The 19,045-nt window shown below is 32.7% G+C and overlaps 3 protein-coding genes across 6 annotated transcripts in view; all 3 read right to left on the bottom strand.

The window, feature by feature from the left end:
* Nucleotides 1-19,045, bottom strand: part of LOC125856627 (probable 20S rRNA accumulation protein 4) — a 61,953-nt gene that overhangs the window by 1,510 nt on the left and 41,398 nt on the right. The window contains exons 1-7 of one of the 4 annotated variants that reach the window (XM_049536214.1): nucleotides 5,715-5,844; nucleotides 4,850-4,937; nucleotides 3,329-3,429; nucleotides 3,158-3,241; nucleotides 2,954-3,051; nucleotides 2,532-2,848; nucleotides 1,345-1,573 (exon numbers count right to left, since the gene is read on the bottom strand). In XM_049536214.1, the coding sequence (XP_049392171.1) occupies nucleotides 1,345-1,573; nucleotides 2,532-2,848; nucleotides 2,954-3,051; nucleotides 3,158-3,241; nucleotides 3,329-3,421 (821 nt within the window). In that variant the 5' untranslated portion in view covers nucleotides 3,422-3,429; nucleotides 4,850-4,937; nucleotides 5,715-5,844. Of the gene's footprint in view, nucleotides 1-1,344; nucleotides 1,574-2,531; nucleotides 2,849-2,953; nucleotides 3,052-3,157; nucleotides 3,242-3,328; nucleotides 3,430-4,849; nucleotides 4,938-5,714; nucleotides 5,845-19,045 lie in introns of those variants that run through there. The other 3 variants (XM_049536217.1, XM_049536215.1, XM_049536216.1) reach the window with 3 other exon arrangements.
* LOC125855692 (agamous-like MADS-box protein AGL61) lies at nucleotides 7,405-7,929 on the bottom strand. Its single transcript, XM_049535433.1, has one exon. The coding sequence runs from the start codon at nucleotides 7,927-7,929 to the stop codon at nucleotides 7,405-7,407; it is 525 nt and encodes a 174-aa protein (XP_049391390.1).
* Nucleotides 13,529-14,032, bottom strand: LOC125855691 (agamous-like MADS-box protein AGL61). The gene has a single exon (XM_049535432.1). It carries the CDS (start codon nucleotides 14,030-14,032, stop codon nucleotides 13,529-13,531), a length of 504 nt encoding a protein of 167 aa, XP_049391389.1.

The raw sequence follows: 19,045 nt of genomic DNA, 5'->3' as shown, positions 1-19,045 counted from the left end.
TACTCTCTGTATTTATTTTATTTAACTTCTTTTTGGATAAAGTATGCCAGTCTCCAACAAATGACAGTTGGCGTTAGCAGTTGACTAAGAAAACAATAAAGTAAACAAAAAATAAAAGTAACCTTGAGCTCAGTGGGAGTGGGTGAAAACTGAATGTACAACCTAAGATGTGGTTTCCAGTGTGTAATCCTAATCAATCTCACAGTATGTCAGCCAACTGTTAGCATTAAGATGTGTTTTATGATGAAAGATAAATTAATACTCAGACTAATAAAATAAGTACTTGATGGCAGTTTTCACATGTTGATGGAAGCAAGGCCAAGACCGGCGAAGATGTTGACGTAGTAGCCAATTATGTCTTGGCGTGTAGATTGGATCAAATCGGAAGAAATGGGCTATGGCCAGACTCCGGACTTCAAGTTGTCTACATATCTCAAGTTACACAAGAAATCAGTTCATATGTAATTCGAGGAGATTCTACTAGGAAATGGATTGACTGGATTAGTATGACCAAACTCTGTGTAGAGTTCCCTACGTATCTCGGGTGTCACGAGAAACAAGCTGAATGTAGTTTGAAAAGGTGGAGTCATTGGCTCTCAAAATTTACCCCAATATTGAGATGGTTTGAAGCTCAAGCCCAGAACCAAGGAAAGGACATCAGTGATAAGACGTATCTCAAGATCAGTCGAGAAGCCCAGCAGGACAAATTCAGCCAAACTGAAGTAAGAAGAAGCAGAACCAGTAGATTGGCAAGGAAAACTTACCAGGATCAGTTGATCCAAGTCCCAAACCCAGACTAATCAGAATCACTGTCCATAATTAAAAGTTTCTTGAATGGAGCTGAAACTCCTTAGGCTCACTCGGATAAGACTTAAATGCCTTTCATTAGAAACCAACTAGTCAACACTCTCTCACTTATGACGAGGAGTTGATGCATTCAAAGAGTTGGGAACAAAGAGAAGGTCACAACGACTACTCTAAGAAGCATCTATAAATTCACACATGCCACAGCAGAAAAAAAATGAGAACACTTCAACATGCATAAAGTTGTACAAATAGTAATACGCTACAGTTGGAGATGAATAAGATAATCAAAGAGAAAGCTTGTACAGAAGCAGAATAGGCTGAAAGTTCACTACATCAAGAAACCAAAAGTACATTAAACTTGGACTTCACTTGCTGCTTTGGGGAAATTAAAAGGTATATAAAAAACTGAGAGTTTGCTTCTCAAAAGTCATCTACTCCACCAAATAAAATGTTAAGTTCCAGGAGGCGATACTTAAAAGTAAATTCAGAAGTACAGATTATGCATGGTAAACAAAGGCTGGCTTTTTAAAGTTGTACCTGAAACACTGTTCTGGATATGCATCTACTCGCTTTTTGAACTTAAGGTAAACCCTGTCAGCATTCAATGCCCTATCGTACTCATAATCTTCCACCTCCCATGTTTCTTCTTTAGTATCAGGATCACTTTCATGGTCCTTGATTGGAGATGAGATGTTTTTTGAACAGACAGAAGCATCCTTTTTTGAAAATTTCTCTTCCTCAGCATATATATAGAAGCAAGGAATCACTGTAATCATTCAAATGCTACCCAGTGATAATTGCAGATCTCATGTATCACTTTAAACACTTGCTAAAAGGTATGAAGACCTAAACTTTTGTAAGCTGTCAACTTCTCGTAACACAATGACTTCTTTAGAGAAAATGACAAATTAGTTTCTTATGTTTGGGGTTGGTTTAAAGCAGTCCTTTAAATATGCAGCTGAGCACTTTTGGTCTCTGTACAAATAAGATTTTTCTGGTCTCTATACAAATAGGATTTTCTTATGGCAAGAATATGGCAATGAATCCGACACGTTAAATGACTCATGTTCTTTCACAAGCCATTTCGTCAAAAGTACTCAATTTCATTAAACATAAAGAACTAAAACCACTCAGGTGTATATTTGAAGGATGATTTTTTTTAGAATGATTTTTAAAGGATCATTTTAAAACCAATCTCCAAATAGGACGTTTATTTCACTTTCTCACTTTTTTTACAATAAGTAAATACATCCATTGGCCCTTTGACTGATCTACGTATCACTCAACCAGCAAGAATCACCAACTGCCTCCCACAAAGGGAAGGCAACCAACAAATCACATATTCATTTTACCAATCACACATGCCATTTCTGTATCCAATTTTTTATTTGCTATCAACTGAAAGGTTTCATTGCTAATAACAAGAACAAGTTGGCTTTCTGTAACTATAAATAGCATTTATCAATGTAATGTTCTCTATCATAGTGCTAAATTTATGTTGGGGTGTCGATCGTCCCAGTAAACAGTTCACAATCACCTAGCTTTTTTGTCTCCATGGGGATTCAAACAACAGTTCCACGCTCATCTTATATCAAGCAAAGCTAAATGGGAACCCTTTACATATACCACCCAGTAACATATCAAGTAGAACCATTTAAAAGGGGTTCTAGCAAAAGATCATGTCAAGGTGCAGGTAATGTCGAGGAAAACAGAATGGAAATTACCTGGTAACTTTTTATCAATTACTCTGTCTGCACAGACAGGGGATGAAGTTTTGGCAGTTAATTTACGACCATGGTTTTGTTTCTTGGACTGAGAAGCTAGGCTTGCAGCTTCAGAAAGTGCTCTACCCAACTCAGCAAGGTCTATGTCATCGTCATCTTCATCATCATCCTCTTCCAAAGAGTCAGATGACGATATATCCTTCTTCCATCCTTCCTTTGAATCTGATACAGAAGATTCAGACGAGGAGACAGCCTTATCAGACTGGCTCTTTAAACCTTCACTATTTACAAACTTTTGGATTCTAATAGCTCTCCAGCTGTCATAGAAATATAATAGATAGACCACAGAAGTTAAATCCAAATGATTATTAAGTTTCCAAGCATTAACAAAAAGGCAATATGTTTGAAAACTAAGAAAAGACCTTACAGTAGTGCTCCCACATTCTGGCATCAAACAGCCAAAAACATAGATTACACGCTCTTCAATGTTCAAACTCTTATGTGAGATTGGGGCATAAACCTAGGGAAACAAATGTAAGGAGAAAAATATAGCAAAATGTCTTAAAGCTTAAAAAATCCAAGTAATAGGGTAATTCAAAGTTAGTCAAACAGCTTCAAGTACAAACCTGTGCAAGAAGAGACAAATCACTTTTACAAGAACTGCATTTGAATAAATCAACACTTGCTGAAGGAAGAGGAATAGGCCAATCCTGTTCAAGAAAAAAGAAGCAGCATTATAATACCAAAAAAACATCAAAGCACAATGAACTATACCATATCCAGGAGGATTTTCTTACAGGAAGTCCACCGATTTTTGTTGTATAATGGTCAGCAGCTTCGTGCATATGACCTGCCCACGTTCCTGGCATACCTAAAAACACTCCCCCCATCTTGTTTCCTAATACAAACAAAACAAGGTTAATGAGAAATGCAATTCAACTGAGATCCCATCCAATGTAATTCCTAGTACAAGCATCATAATACACCAGAACACAAGCATATTGACAAAGTGCAGATCTTAAATAGCTGGAATCTTCTTGCATAAAGAAAGGAACATCAAGCCAAATAACCATTATTAAATTGCATTGACGGATTTATATAGCTTTAAACTCAATAGAACTAGTTACCAAACTTTACCACAAAACTTGTTGCAAGAACTAATGGATTATGCAATAGCTCACAAACCACAAAAGAAAGGTAATCCGCACTAGGACTAGACCCAGAAGGCAAATCTCTCACTAGTCCTAGCTATGTCACAATATCTCAGCAAAAGTTCACAAGACAATATGAACTATTGTACCACATACAGCAAGGGCGGCTTAAACCTAAATTCACTAAAACAGAAAGTAATAAGACCATCGAAATTAGAACTACAGATCAAACCAACACATCGAAGTAGAACACAGAAACAGTAAACCGAACCAAAAATGAAGGAGATATAATTTGTAGTTATATTAAATTTGAAACTAAAATTTTAAAAAATAATTTGTTCATCTTTATCATTACTATCAATAGAGTATATATGATACTAGTTCAGTTAAACGAAAATTATCAGCTTTAATGATAGCAATACTATATGATAATGATTTAGTATTAGTTAAGCGAAAATTATCAGTCTTAATGAATGGGGGTACGGGCTGTAACTATTTATGAGAAAATGGGTATTTCAAGAATTACATTGATTGGGTATGAACTTGTAATTATTTTGGATTTTATGACCCATTTATATTATTTCCCCTTTTTTATATCACATTAGGCCCAAAACCTTACTCGATATTTTTGGGTTAAATAAATGAGCCTTATAGGGACTGGTCTTAATATATTATCTGCATAAGAAAAGTATTACAAAAATAACCTCCATTCATCTATTGCCCCCCATTGCATAACGGCCAGCTCTATGGCCATCGCCAGAAATGGCTGACTGCCTCTTCCTAGTGGGGAGCAGCCACCACTAGGGCTGGGCGTTAGGTCGGTTCAATTCGGTTTATAAATTTTGGTTTATGGTTTGGCAAAAATGTGAAACCAAACCAAACTGAAATAAATTCGTTCGGTCCGGTTATTACAATTTCAGTTTGGTTTGGTTTTCGGTTTAACCAAATTTAATAACAGTGGTACATTTTCAAAATTCAATCACTTTGTTCAATTTCTTCAACCTCTAATGTTCTTACAAGTCACATCCAATTCTATGGCTTTGCAAATGTATTGACAGTTCAAGAGAAGGTCAAAAATTAATGGCAGAAATTCACCAAATTTTTGTATATAAATTTGCAACTTCCTATAGGAAGTCTGTCTCATTGTATATAAATTTACAACTTGACCTGTGAGTTGTGACTGACTACCAGTGAGGCAGTGACCTGCAGCCTGCCCAATTAGGCCATCACTAAACTCAAAAGGACATAATTTTACCTGTTCAAATATCAAATTTGTGCAAATGGTAAGTTTTCACCTCAATACCTCATCACATGTGGGCTGTGGACTGCGGTGGCTGTGCTGCTGTTCAAATGATCACTAACTGTACAACAATCAACATTAACTTCTACAACAATCAACACTCAACGATATAATCTCCAAACTCCAGCAATCTATGCCATACAGTTTGGCTTTTGCCTTCAAATTTCAACAAGCATTCAACTTGCAACTTACCATGTCATTGACTTAAATATTCAAACAAAACTGATTCTAAGGATGATAGACACTCATGACTCAACACTACTTCATGAATACTCATTTAACACAAATGTCAACAGAGTTGCAACTTAATTACAGAAAGACGCAGTACATTACAATTTACAGTTCACAGATCACACATATAATCACATAGTTGCATTCAATGAATAAAAAAAACTCTAATGTGAGCTCCTAGAATGCTACTCGTGTTGTTTTCCACAAGTTTATTAGATTCCATTATTAATTTAGCTTCAAAATAAAGATTATGAATCTGAGTATATTGGAACATGAAAAAGAATAGTTGTAAAATAGTAGTGGAATTAAGATATTCATTACAAAATATCAAATAAGCTTGAGTCTTGATAACTTTTAGGTGGAGAACATTGTATCCCTGCAGCCTATCCCGCTGATGAATTTAAATTCAAATTCAAATTAATCGAGTCAATAAAATTTACGAACCAAATGGTTAAAACAAACTAGTAATTCAGTATATTCACAGAGAAAACAAACTAGTACCTTCGAGGCGCGACTAGCGAGCGTGAGCAGTGGGCAGTGGGCAGTGGCCACTGGCCAGTGAGTAGCGGGCTGCGCGACGCCTGCGAGCACTCAGCGAGAACTGAGCGGCGACGCCGGCTGGCCCGAGAGTTGAGCTGCGTGGGGCGTTAGGGATTTAAGTTTAGGATTTCTGTCCTCTATGGGGCATGAGTTGAATAGTGATTAGTTAATAGGGTGTAAAGACTAAACAATACATATATATATATTGAAATATATATTTCGTTTATTACGGTTAATCGATTTTCTTCCGCTAAAAAATTCAAAATCGAACCGAAAAATTGAAATATTGAATTTTGAAATCGAAATCGATCGAAGAAACCGAAAAATCGAGACCGAAATTAAAAATATTCGGTTCAATTGGTTTTTTCGATTTTAACCATATTATGCCCAACCCTAACTGATAATAGAATAGCAGATGCACTATCAAGAAAGGAAGAATAAAGTGAGAGATTTAATTAATCTATATTGGGGGAAGAATATATGTGTGTAAATATCATGGTATTCTATCTCTTATAAGTATTATTTCATGTAATTAGTTTATCAACAAAGTTTATTTTATTCTAGTAATGAAGGGTAAGAATATTGTCGGACGTCAAAATTTTTTCATGAAAAAATATAAAATAAAGCCGCTCGATATGCCTCCTTTTTGAAACACCGATTGAGTTTATATAAAGTGGTTGGTGAACTCACTCAACAACACGATGTTGACAAAGGAATAGTTCTTTCTTCTCCAACGAATAAACCTTATTCATTTTTTCATCCAACTACTTAAGCAATTGCTCACCGTTTTTTGAATCCAAATATAGAATTAAATGACACTACACAATTTGTTGCAACACATGTTTGAAACAAGGTGAATGAAATCGAATATTAATCTGCAGAGTTTAAAATTAGAGAAGATGTTGCAAGCAATCAAACAATTATACTTGATCAAGTCAAACATATGAAAGAAATTGGTGGGTGGGAGGATATTTATCAACTCAAGACTAATGAGTTAATTAATTTTGAAGCTTGATTAAATATTACCGATTTTAACATGAAATATCTTCGGGAACATTTGAAAAATAAAATTGCATCTAATGCTTCATAAATAGATTTATCTCTACATTAATTTTTTAAATTCTATTATTGGTTCAACTTATTTTACAAACTTTTTAATCTTATATTGATGATGTTGTTACATGTACTCTACGATATTTATTATGAAATAATATTATTTTCATTAAAATAATATATTTTTTCTCTTACATGATTGACCATGTATTCTTCAAAAGTCTAATGTTTAATGTAATTTTTTTATTTATATATTTTAAGTATTAAATAAATGTAAAAAAAATTATCAATGAGTGACGGTAAAAATTAAACATATAACTTTTTTTAAAATTTTATATCACAAAAAAGGCAAAAACACAATAAATTGAGTAATATACTTTACCTGAAATACTTATAAAACAAAACATAAAAAAAATGAGACCAAACATGTAAGAGAAAAAATATATTAATATAAATAGAAATAATATTTTATAACAAATATCATTGTAGAGTACATGTAATAGCTAGCATCATCAATATAAAAGAAAATAAAATAAATTAAAAAGTAAAAACAAAACAAATAATAAAATTTCAAAAACTAATGTAGAGATGAATCTGCTTATGAAGCATTAGATGCAACTTCATTTTCCAATTGTTTCAGACGATTTTTCATGTTAAAATCAGCAACATCTAGCCAAGCTTCAAACTGAGTCACCTCATCAGTTTTGAGTTTTTCTACATCCTCCCACCAACCAATTTCTCTCATCTCTTTGGCTTGGTCAAGTATAACGCTTTGCTTGCTTGCAACATCTTCCCTAATTTTTAACTCTGTAAGTTTATATTCTATTTCATTCACATTGTTTCGAACACATGTTGCAGCAAGTTTTGTTGTGTCACCTAATTCTACATTTGGATTCATCAAACGCTGAGAAACTACTTCAATAGTTGGATGAAAAAATGAGTAAGGCTTATTCGTCGGAGAAGAAAGAACTATTCCTATATCAACATCATGTTGTTGAACGAGATCACCAGCCAACTTGTATAAACTCAATCGATGTTCTAAGAATGAGGCATATCGAGAAGCTTCATTTTCTATTTTTTCCATGGCAATTTTTTGATGTCCAACGGTCTTATTACCCTCCATTACTAGAATAACATAAACTTCGTTGGTGAACTAATTTCAAGAAATGGTACTTATAAATGATATATTACCATGATATTTATACACATAAGTTCTCCCCCAATATAAATAAATTAGATTTCTTACCATATTATAAATGGAAAGTAGCATAAATAAGAATCTAACTATAAAAAATTAAATTATCATATACTTAAAGATGATATGCACTCAATAAAATTAGTGAAATTTGAAACTTCTAGCTAAAAAGGAAAATATTTTAATATACTTACTTAATTTTATCATATTTTAATTATCAAATATAAATATAATTTGAAGAAACATTAGTTAATACAAAAAGAAAATTTTAAAATAAATTAAATTTCTTACCATATTGTATATGGAAAGTAGCATGAATAAAAAATATAATTATAAAAGTAATTTTATTAAATACTTAAAAAGGATATGCACTATATAAAATTAGTTAAATTTGAAATTTCGAGTTAAAAAGGGAAATATTTTAATGTATTTACTTAATTTTATCATATTTTAATTATTAAATATAAAATAATTTTAAGAAACACTAGTTACATATTAAAAAAATAAATTATTTAGGAGGGATAAAACACAAGTACCATCCTGAATTATATTCAAAATTCCAACAACATATTTAAACTTAAGTAGGATCATATTACCTCACCCCCCCCCCCCCCCCCCNACTAATCTATTAGTTTTCATGCTCATTTTATGCTGACGTGGAGCCAAGACCCAATTCAAGTATCAATAGTGATATACATGTGTCGAGTGTATAAATTTTTATTTTATTTATTTTCAATTTATTTATATTTTTTATTTTCTTTTTAATTTTAAATAAATAATTTTTTGTTTTCTTTGATTTATATTTAAACTAAATTAATACATGTAATTTTTATTTTTTTTTAAATGCCTTACATTTAAACTTCTTCTTCTTTTGATTGCTTTACTCTTTTTACTCTATTGATTTTATTTATTTATTTATTCTTTTCTTTTTTTAATTTAATTTTAAATTTAATTCCAAATGTCTTGTATTTAGAATAAATCTATTATATCAAAATAAATGAAGGAAATCAATAAAATAATTCAAGAGTTTATTTGTGCATTATAAATCTCAATTGCATTATATAAATTTATCAAAAAACTATCTTGGAAAGGAAAATATATCATTGTGCGTACTGAAATTCTTATAAAGTAGTTATTATTATCAAATCAGATTCTCCACTTGCACTAAAGGATGTGAATTACATGTGTTTATTGAAATTCATTAAATTAAAGTAGACATTAGTCAATATCGTAAGAATAGATACAAATTGCATATATATAATTCTTTTTTGAACTTCGTAACATCATAAAAAATTGCATGCTTTAACATCGATAAAAAATTAATTAGCTAATAGCATGATTGGAATAGTATTATAGGTGAAACTCTTACTCAATACATATACTAAATTACTTCTATACGTATACTAAATTAATCCATGCATATACTAAATTACTTATACACGTATACTAAATTAATGAATACATATACTAAATTACTTATGTTATAATTTATATATGTACACATCTCGGTGAATTAATAAGGATGAATGAAGTATTTTTTAAAATTTAGCCCATGAATTTGGTGCTCCGGAGCACCCAAAAATTTTTCCTACAAAAACTTTATGAGGTCCTCCGTAATGAGTTGGGGAATCACCACGTATACTCACACCATATTTTTAACACATATTTCTGCATTTACAGACACTTTTTTAGAAACTAGCCAAAATTCTCGATTTTTCGTGTATATTAGCCCATGGATTTGGCGACCCGGAGCACTCAAAATATTTTTCTTAAAAAACTTTATGAGAACCTCCGTAATGAGTTAGGGAACTACCACATATACTCACACTATTTCTAACTCCTGTTTCCGCATTTACAGACCATTTTAAGGAAATATCCAAATTCTTCAATTTTTTTGTGTGTGCTCATGAATCTAGCGCCCGGAGCACCCAAATTTTTCTACTCAAAAAACTTTATGAGGACCTCAATAATGAGTTGGGGAATCACCACGTATACTCACACCATTTTTTAAAGCTTATTTCCGCATTTACAAAACCTTTTTTAGGAACTATCCAAATACCTCGATTTTTCGTATGTATTAGCCCATGGATCAGGCGCCCCGAAGCACCTAAAACTTTTTTTTCAAAAAACTTTATTAGGACCTCCGTAATGAGTTGGGGAACCACCACGTAAACTCACACAATTTTTAACGCATATTTCTGCATTTACATACTCTTCTTTAGGAATTACCCGAATTCCTCGATTTTTCGTGTGTATAGCCCACGGATCTGGCACCCCGAAGCACCCAAAAAAAATCTCAAAAAACTCTATGAGGACCTCTGTAATTAGATGGAAACCACCACATACACTCACACCATTTTTAACGCCTATTTCCGCATTTAGAGACCTTTTCTTTTTAGGTATTACCCAAATTTCTCTATTTTTCATGTGTATTAGCCCATGGATTTAGCGTCCCAACCCAACAATTTTTTCTCAAAAAACTTTATGAGTACCTTCGTAATGAGTTGGGGAGCGACCACGTATATTCACACCATTTTTAACGCCTATTTCCACATTCACATACCCTTTTTTAGGAATTACCCAAATTCCTCTACTTGTGTTAGCCCATGGATCTAGTACTCTGGGCACCCAAAATTTTTTTTCATAAAAATCTTAATAAGGACATAAGTAATGAGTTGGGGAACCACCACGTATACTCACACCATTTTTAACGCTTATTTATGCATTTACAAACCTTTTTTTAGGAATTACCAAATTCCTCAAATTTTTGTATGTATTATCCAATAGATTTGGCGCCCCTGAGCACCCCAATTTTTTTTTAAAAAAAACTTTATGAGGACCTTCGTAATAAGTTGGGGAACCACCATGTATACTCACTCCATTTTTTAACATCTATTTTCGCATTTATAGACCTTTTTTTAGAAATTACCAAAAATCTCTCAATTTTTTGTGTGTATTAGCCATGTCTAGAACCCGGAGCACCCAAAATTTCTTTCTAAAAAACTTTTTAAAGACCTCTGTAATTAGTTGGAGAACCACCACGTATATTCACACCATTTTAAACGCCTATGTATTTACAAACCCATTTTTAGGAATTAACGAAATTCCTCAAATTTTTGTGTGTATTAGCCCATGAAAATGGCGCCTCACTGGGCAATGGCGATGACGATGACTTCAGGTGCTGAATGAAGATAAGGTCTCACTAGTCGATGACGATGATGATGACTTTCCAGTGTTGAATGAAGATAAGGTCTCACTAGGCAATGACGATAATGATGACTTCCTGGTGTTGAATGTAAATAAGGCCTCACTGGAAAATGACAATGATGATGAATTTCTGGTGATGAATGAAAATAAGGCCTCACTGGGAAATTACGATGATGGTGACTTTACGATGTTGAATGAAAATAGAGCCTCATTGGGTGGTGACGATGATGATGGCTTTCCATTATTGAATGAAAATAAGGCATCATTAGCAATGATGATGATGATGACTTTTGGTGTTGAATGAAGATGAGGCTTTACTAAGCGATGCCGATGATGATGACAAGCTGGTGCTGAATGAAGAAAAGGCCTCACCCCACCCCCGAGGTGAAGGCCTCTTGCCCCCGCCCCACCCCACTCCACCCCCGAAGCAAGGGCCCCAAACCCACCCCACCCCCGAGGCGAGGGCCCTCTACCCCCACCCCCGAGGCGAGGCCTCTTTGTATGATAAAAGATCTAAATGTTCTTTTGGACAACCTGAGGTTGAGTACCTATGTCATGTTATTACTGGAGAAAGAGTGACTACCGATCTTTCTAAAATACAAGCAATGGTGGATTGACCTACTCTAAGTCCTTGAAGGGTCTTAGAGGGTTCTTGTGGTTGACAGGGTGTTAAAAAGAAGTATGTAGTTGGTTATGTTACTCTATCACTAACCTAATAAAAGGGATGCTTTCAAATGGAATGATAAGGCTGATTTGGCATTTACAGCTCTCAAATATGCTATGTCCTCAACATCAGAATTAGTCATAGTGACATTTGTGTTGTCCTTATGCAAGAAAGAACACTGATAACTTATTTCAGTAAAGTACTAGCACCTAAGCATAAGGGAAAATCTATCTATGAAAAGGAATACATGGCCTTGCTAAATGTTGTGGTTAAGCGGAGGCACTACCTTCAGTTCAAGCGTGTTGTGGTTCGAACTATCATAGCTTGAAATATTTGATAGAACAAAAGGTTACATCAGAATTTTACAGCAGAAAACGCTCACTAAGTTACTAGGCATTGATTATGAGGTTCAATATAAGAAAGAAGTTGAGAACAGAGTAGCAGATGCATTATCAAGAAAGGAAGAACAAGGTAAGAGATTTAATTAATTTATATTGGGGGAAGAATATATGTGTATACATATCATGGTATTTTATCTCTTATAAGTATCATTTCATGAAATTAGTTTATCAACAAAGTTTATTTTATTCTACTAATGAAGGGTAAGAACATTGTCAGACGTCAAAAAATTTCCATGACAAAGATAAATAAACGAATCCACTCGATATGCCTCCTTTTCAAAACGCCGATTAAGTTTATATAAATTGGTTTGTGAATTCGTTAAACAACACGATGTTGACATAGAAATAGTTTCTTCTCCAACGAATAAGCTTTATCCATTTTTCCATCCAACTGTTGAAGCAGTTGCTCAGTGTTTTTTGAAATCAAATATAAATATGTAGAGTTTAAAATTAGAGAAGATGTTGCAAGCAAGCAAACAGTTATACTTGACTAAGTGAAAGAGATGAGAAAAATTGATTGGTGGGAGGATACTGAAAAACTCAAAACTGATAAGTTAATTAAATTTGAAGATTGATTAAATATTGCTAATTTTAACATGAAATATCTTCGGGAACAATTGAAAAATGAATTTGCATCTAGTGCTTCATAAATAGATTTATCTCTACATTAATTTTTGAAATTTTATTATCGGTTCAACCTTTTTTTTTATAATTTTAAATTTTATATTGAAGATGCAACTACATTTACTCTACAATAATATTTATTATGAAATAATATTACTTCCATTAATAACAATATAATTTTTTTCTTTTACATTTTTGACCATATATTCTTGAAAAGTCTAATATTTAATTTAACTTTTATATTTACTTCTTTTTTTTTTTAATTAAAGGAACTTTTATATTTACATATTTTAAGTATACACGTAAAAAAAAAGTATTTGTGAGTGACGGTAAGAATTAAACCTATAACATTTCTTATTTTTATATCACAAAAAAATGCAAAAACACAATAAATTAAGAAAGTACTTATAAAACAAAACATAAGAAAATAAGATATCGAACATATATGAGAAAAAATATACTAATATTAATGGAAATAATATTTCATAATAAATATCATTGTAGAGTACATGTAATAACTAGCATATCAATATAAAATTATAAAAAAACAAAAAAGAAAACAAAAGCAGAGCGGATAATAAAATTTCAAAAATTGATGTAGAAATGAATCTATGAAGTATTAGATGCAACTTCATTTTCCAATTGTTTTGAGACGATATTTCATGTTAAAATCAGCAACGTTTACCCAAGCTTCAAACTGAGTTAACTCATCAGTTTTGAGTTTTTCAATATCCTCCCACCAACCAATTTCTCTCATCTCTTTGGCTTGGTCAAGTATAATTGTTTCCTTGCTTGCAACATCTTCTCTAATTTTAAACTCTGCTAGTTTATCTTCGATTTTATTCACGTTGTTTCGAACACATGTCGCAACAAATTTTGTAGTGTCACTTAATTCTATGTTTTGTTTCAAAAAACGTTGAGCAACTGCTTCAACAGTTGGATGGAAAAATGAATAAGGTTCATTCGTTGGAGAAGAAAGAACTATTCCTATGTCAATATCGTTTTGTTGAACGAGTTCACCAGCCAATTTGTATAAACTCAATCGACGTTTTGAAAATGTGGCATATCGAGCGGCTTTGTTTTCTATTTTTTTTATGGAAATTTTTTGACGTCCGGCAGTCTTCTTACCCTCCATTACTAGAATAAAATAAGCTTTGTCGATGAACTAATTTCAAGAAATGGTACTTATAAAAGATGGATTATCATGATATTTATACACATACATTTTTCCCCAATAGAAATAAATTAATTTTCTTACCATATTATATATGGAAAGTATCCTGAATAAAAATATATATAACTATAAAAATAAATTTATCAAATACTTAAAAAATGATATGCACTCAACAAAATTAGTGGAATTTAAAAATTTGAGTTAAAAGGGGAAATATTTTAATATACTTACTTAATTATCAAATATAAATATAATTTGAAGAAACATTAATAGCATATAAAAAGAAATCTTACCTTATTATATAGGCAAAAATACTTATTACCCCCTGAACTTGAAACTTTTTATTTGGTGTGCACCTAAATTAAATTCCGTTTTAATTACCCCCGAACTTGTTTATTCCTCTGTCGCATACATCATTTTTGTCCACCTGCTCCTATTGTGACTGCACGCGCGCGACAGCTGGCAAAAGTGATGATGTGGATTTCCACCTGGATAAATAATAGCCACCTAGATAAATTATTATGGCAAAAAATAAATATCAAACCTTCTCACCTAAAACTTTCGGACTAAGCTTCTCACTAAAACTTCTGGACTAAACCCGAAAATCTTCAAGAAATTAATATTTAGTACTGGAGAACTCAGATTAAATGCCAGCACAAGACTTTTATTGTTGGGAATAAAACAAATTAATTTTGGAATTTTAAAATAGTTAAAATAATTAGGTAAAATGCTACATGTCATTTATTCATTGGATAGTTTTTCTTAAATTTAAAATTCATTGTTTAAAAGTTATTTTTGAATAAGGGTTAATTTCGCGGAACTCCTTGAATTTCAAATTTCTCTGAAATTCTTACCAAGTAAGTGTTAATCTTTGTTTCCTTTACTTTTCATGTACATTTTGCCCTATTTTTCGTTTAACATATGCCAAATATTAAAGAAAAATGGAGATTTTACGTTTTATTACCATTGTACTTTATAATGTGGCAAAAAATCACTTCATCACGCGCCTAGTAGAGTGTGTTGTCAATTTCTACGCCAGGTGGACAAAAAAGGTGTACGCGACGGAGGAATAAACAAGTTCGGGGGTAATTAAAACCAAATTTAGTTTAGGTGTACACCAAATAAAAAGCTTCAAGTCCAGGGGGGTAATGAGTAGTTTTGCCTATTATATAGGGAAAATGCATAAGTACCCCCCAGCCTATGCCTAAAATCCCAGAGACACACCTAACCTTTACTAAGGTCCTACTACCCCCCGAACTTAATTTATCTATAATATTCTACCCCTTTTCAGCCTACGTGGCACTATCCTTGAAAAAATGTCAACATGCGCTGGGCCCATAAGATAGTGCCACATAGGCCAAAAAGGGGTAGAATATTACATATAAAATAAGTTCGGGGGGGGGGGGGTAATAGGACCTTAGTAAAGGTTATGTGTGTCTCTGGGATTTCGGGTATAGACTGGAGGGGTACTTATGCATTTTCCCTATTATATATGAAAAGTAGCATGAATAAAATATAAATATAAAAAGAAATTTATGAAATACTTAAAAATGAAAAGCATCTCAATAAAATTGGTGAAATTTGAAATTTTGAGATAAAAAGGGAAATATTTTAATATACTTACTTCATTATCAAATCTAAATATAGTTTGAAGAAACATTAGTATCATACAAAAAAAAATTTAAAAACCTTATTATATGTGGAAAGTAGCATGAATAAAAATATAACTGCAAAAATAAATTTATCAAATACTTAAAAATGATATGCATACAATAAAATTAGTAAAATTTGAAATTTCAAGTTAAAAAAGGACATATTTTAATATACTTACTTAATTTACTATATCTTATTTATCAAATATAAATATAATTTAAAGAAACATTAGTTACATAAAAAAAAACAAATTATTTAGGAGGCATAAGACACAAGTACTCTCTAGAGCTATATTAAAATCTCAGCAACATATCTAAATTTAAGTAGGATCCTATTACCTCCACACCCACCCCTCCAAACTAATTTATTCTATGTTTTCAAGCTCCTGCCAAGACCCAGTTCAAGTATCAGAAGTGTTATACATGTGTTGTCGTGTGTATAAATATTTTATTTTTATTTTATTTATTGTCAATTTATTTTTATTTAAAAAAAAAAAACAATTTCTTGTTTTCTTTGTATTGTATTTAAATTAAATTAGTACATATGATTATTTTTTTTTTAAAAATTACCTTATATTTAAACTTCTTCTTCTTTTCAAATAGCTTCAGATTTTAACCATAACTTCGAAAGACACCCCCCCCCCCCAAACAAACCACAATCATCAATTTATTTTTTTAAAAAATCAATAAATCACAAAATCCATCGAAAACTTACACCACCTTGATTTTTGCTTTTGCTTAATAGAATGTGAAAGAACGTTAGGAAATAAACATTAGCACACAAACTAGGGGAAATATTTGAATGATAAGAATACTAGCCATTAGAGCTCACATGCCATCCATCTTACAACTAGCATTGAACATGATTCATACAAAGAGATGGGCATTGACTACTCAACTTGTTGGCTACGTTGGGTAAATATTTTTCCCCATGTTTCATATCATGCAACTTTTTAAAAAAATTGTGTCAACTTAAATCTAAAGCAGATAATATCACTAGTCGATTGGAATATCACATTCGTACCAATTATCCTTCGAGTTTTTCTTCGTTCTTAGTTACTCTCACCATTTCTTAGGAATAATTGGAGAAGATGCAATTAGGAGTGGGGAAAGATCAAGAGTTTGAGAAACAAGAAAGAGTGGAAGTAAGAATTTCAAGTTCTGGCTATGTATTGTAATTTTCATGAGCTCTCGCTATTTTGGATAAATACAGAGCATATGTTTGCTCTTTCAAGTAACTTTCCCTTTTGTCATATCAACTTTAGGCCAGGAAAAGAATTGGTTAGAGCCTATTCTATGAAGAATATTTCTCCAAGAAGCATGTTGAAGATTCACCTCCAAAAAGCCTATGACTCAGTGGAATGGAATTATTTAGAGCAAGTGATGTATAGTCTGGGATTTCCTGCTATGTTTACACAATGGGTAATGAATTGTGTGAGAACAATGAACTATTCTATAGTAGTTAATAGGTAGGCTACTCAGAATTTTGCAGCAGCTAAAGGCCTCAGAGAAGGAGACCCAATGTCTCCTTTCCTTTTTGCTATAGCTATGGAATATCTCAGTAGATTACTCAAGGAAGAGACAACTTTCAAGTTTCACCTAAAATGCTCTAAACTGGACATCACTCACTTATGTTTTGCAGATGACTTGCTAATATTTTCTAGAGGAGATCTCAATTCCATCAAGGCCCTCCAAAGATGCTTTTCACAGTTCTCACAAGCTTTAGGATGCAAGCAAATCTCAACAAAAGCTCCATTTATTGTGGGGGAGTCCAGTTAGAGGTGAGGCAACAAATCATACAACAACTTGGCTACAAAATGGAAAAGCTACCACTCAAGTACCTTTGGGTGCCTCTTTCTACTAAGAAATTGACAGTAATCCAATGGTACCCTCTCATTGACAAAATCATGGCCCAGATCAACTCGTGGACAACTAGGAAATTGTCATATGCAGGTAGAATACAACTGGTACAGACTATGTTGTTTGGAGTTCAATCTTACTAGGCACAACTATTCATTATTCATACAAAGATAATCAAACTGATTGAAGGGCTATGTAGAAGCTACTTATGGTCAGGGGTTGGATATGTTACTAAAAAGGCACTAGTTGCTTGGGAGAGAGTGTGTTGTCCTAAGTCTGTTGGAGGCTAGGGCTGATTAATGTGCAAGTCTGGAACAAAGCAGCAGTTGCCAAATTATGTTGGGACCTAGCAAATAAAGAGGACAAACTTTGGATCAAATGGATACACACATACTACTTAAAAGGGAAGAGCACTTGGCCAGAGACCAAACAAGCCAGCTGGCTGATAAGAAAAGTCATGAGTGCCAAACATATAATTGATCAAATCCAACTGATGAGGGGAAAGAAAGGGAGCATGATCAGGCAAATTTATATGTACATGATTGGGGAGCAGCGAAGGCCTGATTGAAACTGTCTCATGTTCAAGAATGCAGCAAGGCCAAAAGCTTATTTCACTATGTGACTCATGCTTAACAAGAAGTTAGCAACAACTGACAGGCTAGCTAAATGGGGTGTGAAAATAGATAAGACTTGTGTCTTATCCAAGAATACAGAAGAGACTATACAACATCTATTCATACAATGTCAATTTGCTAGAAAGCTATGGGAAAGATTGTTTACATGGATTCATCATCGAACATAGTATAGTACCAAAGACATGGGGACAGTTTTTACAATGGAGCATTCAACATAGGAAGGGAAGTCTAAAGCAACCCAAATATTCAAGATTATTTTGGCTGAAGGTGTCTATTTTTCAAATTTCCGAATTATTCTCTCTTGTTTTTTATTTGCATTTAGTAAATTCATTAATTATAATAGGAGATTTGTTTGTTTATGTGGGACTCCTCCAATTCTGAAAATTTCATGGACAAATGACAATCCTGGACATAGATTTCTCGGTTGTAGACACTATGGGTATGCATTATTTCATATTTTTTTCATTAATTTTCAAATTTCTTATCATGTAATTTTTTTAACTTTGATTTTATGGAATGCAGTCTTTATTTCAAAATCCTTGTAATTTTTTCGATTGGTATGACCCAGAATTTCCTAGCCAGGCGAATGCTGTGATTTTGGGTCTGTTGAAGAAGACAAACAAATAACAAAAACAGTTGAAGTGTAGATGGATGTTAAAACTGATTTTGGGCATTAGTTGATATGTAATGCGATATTGTTCTTTTATTTAGTGTGTCGTTGAAAGTTTTTTAGTGAATGTAATTGTTATTAACGCAAGGACTTTTGGTTCTAGCGTTCTCATTTTGTGCATTAATTTGATTTGGTGTTTTAGTGATGTATGTGTCTG

This window comes from Solanum stenotomum, chromosome 2 (assembly GCF_019186545.1).
Source record: "Solanum stenotomum isolate F172 chromosome 2, ASM1918654v1, whole genome shotgun sequence".
NCBI lineage: Eukaryota > Viridiplantae > Streptophyta > Magnoliopsida > Solanales > Solanaceae > Solanum > Solanum stenotomum.
The sequence above is the reverse complement of the archived record's forward strand: the minus strand, read 5'-3'. Positions and strand labels throughout refer to the sequence as shown.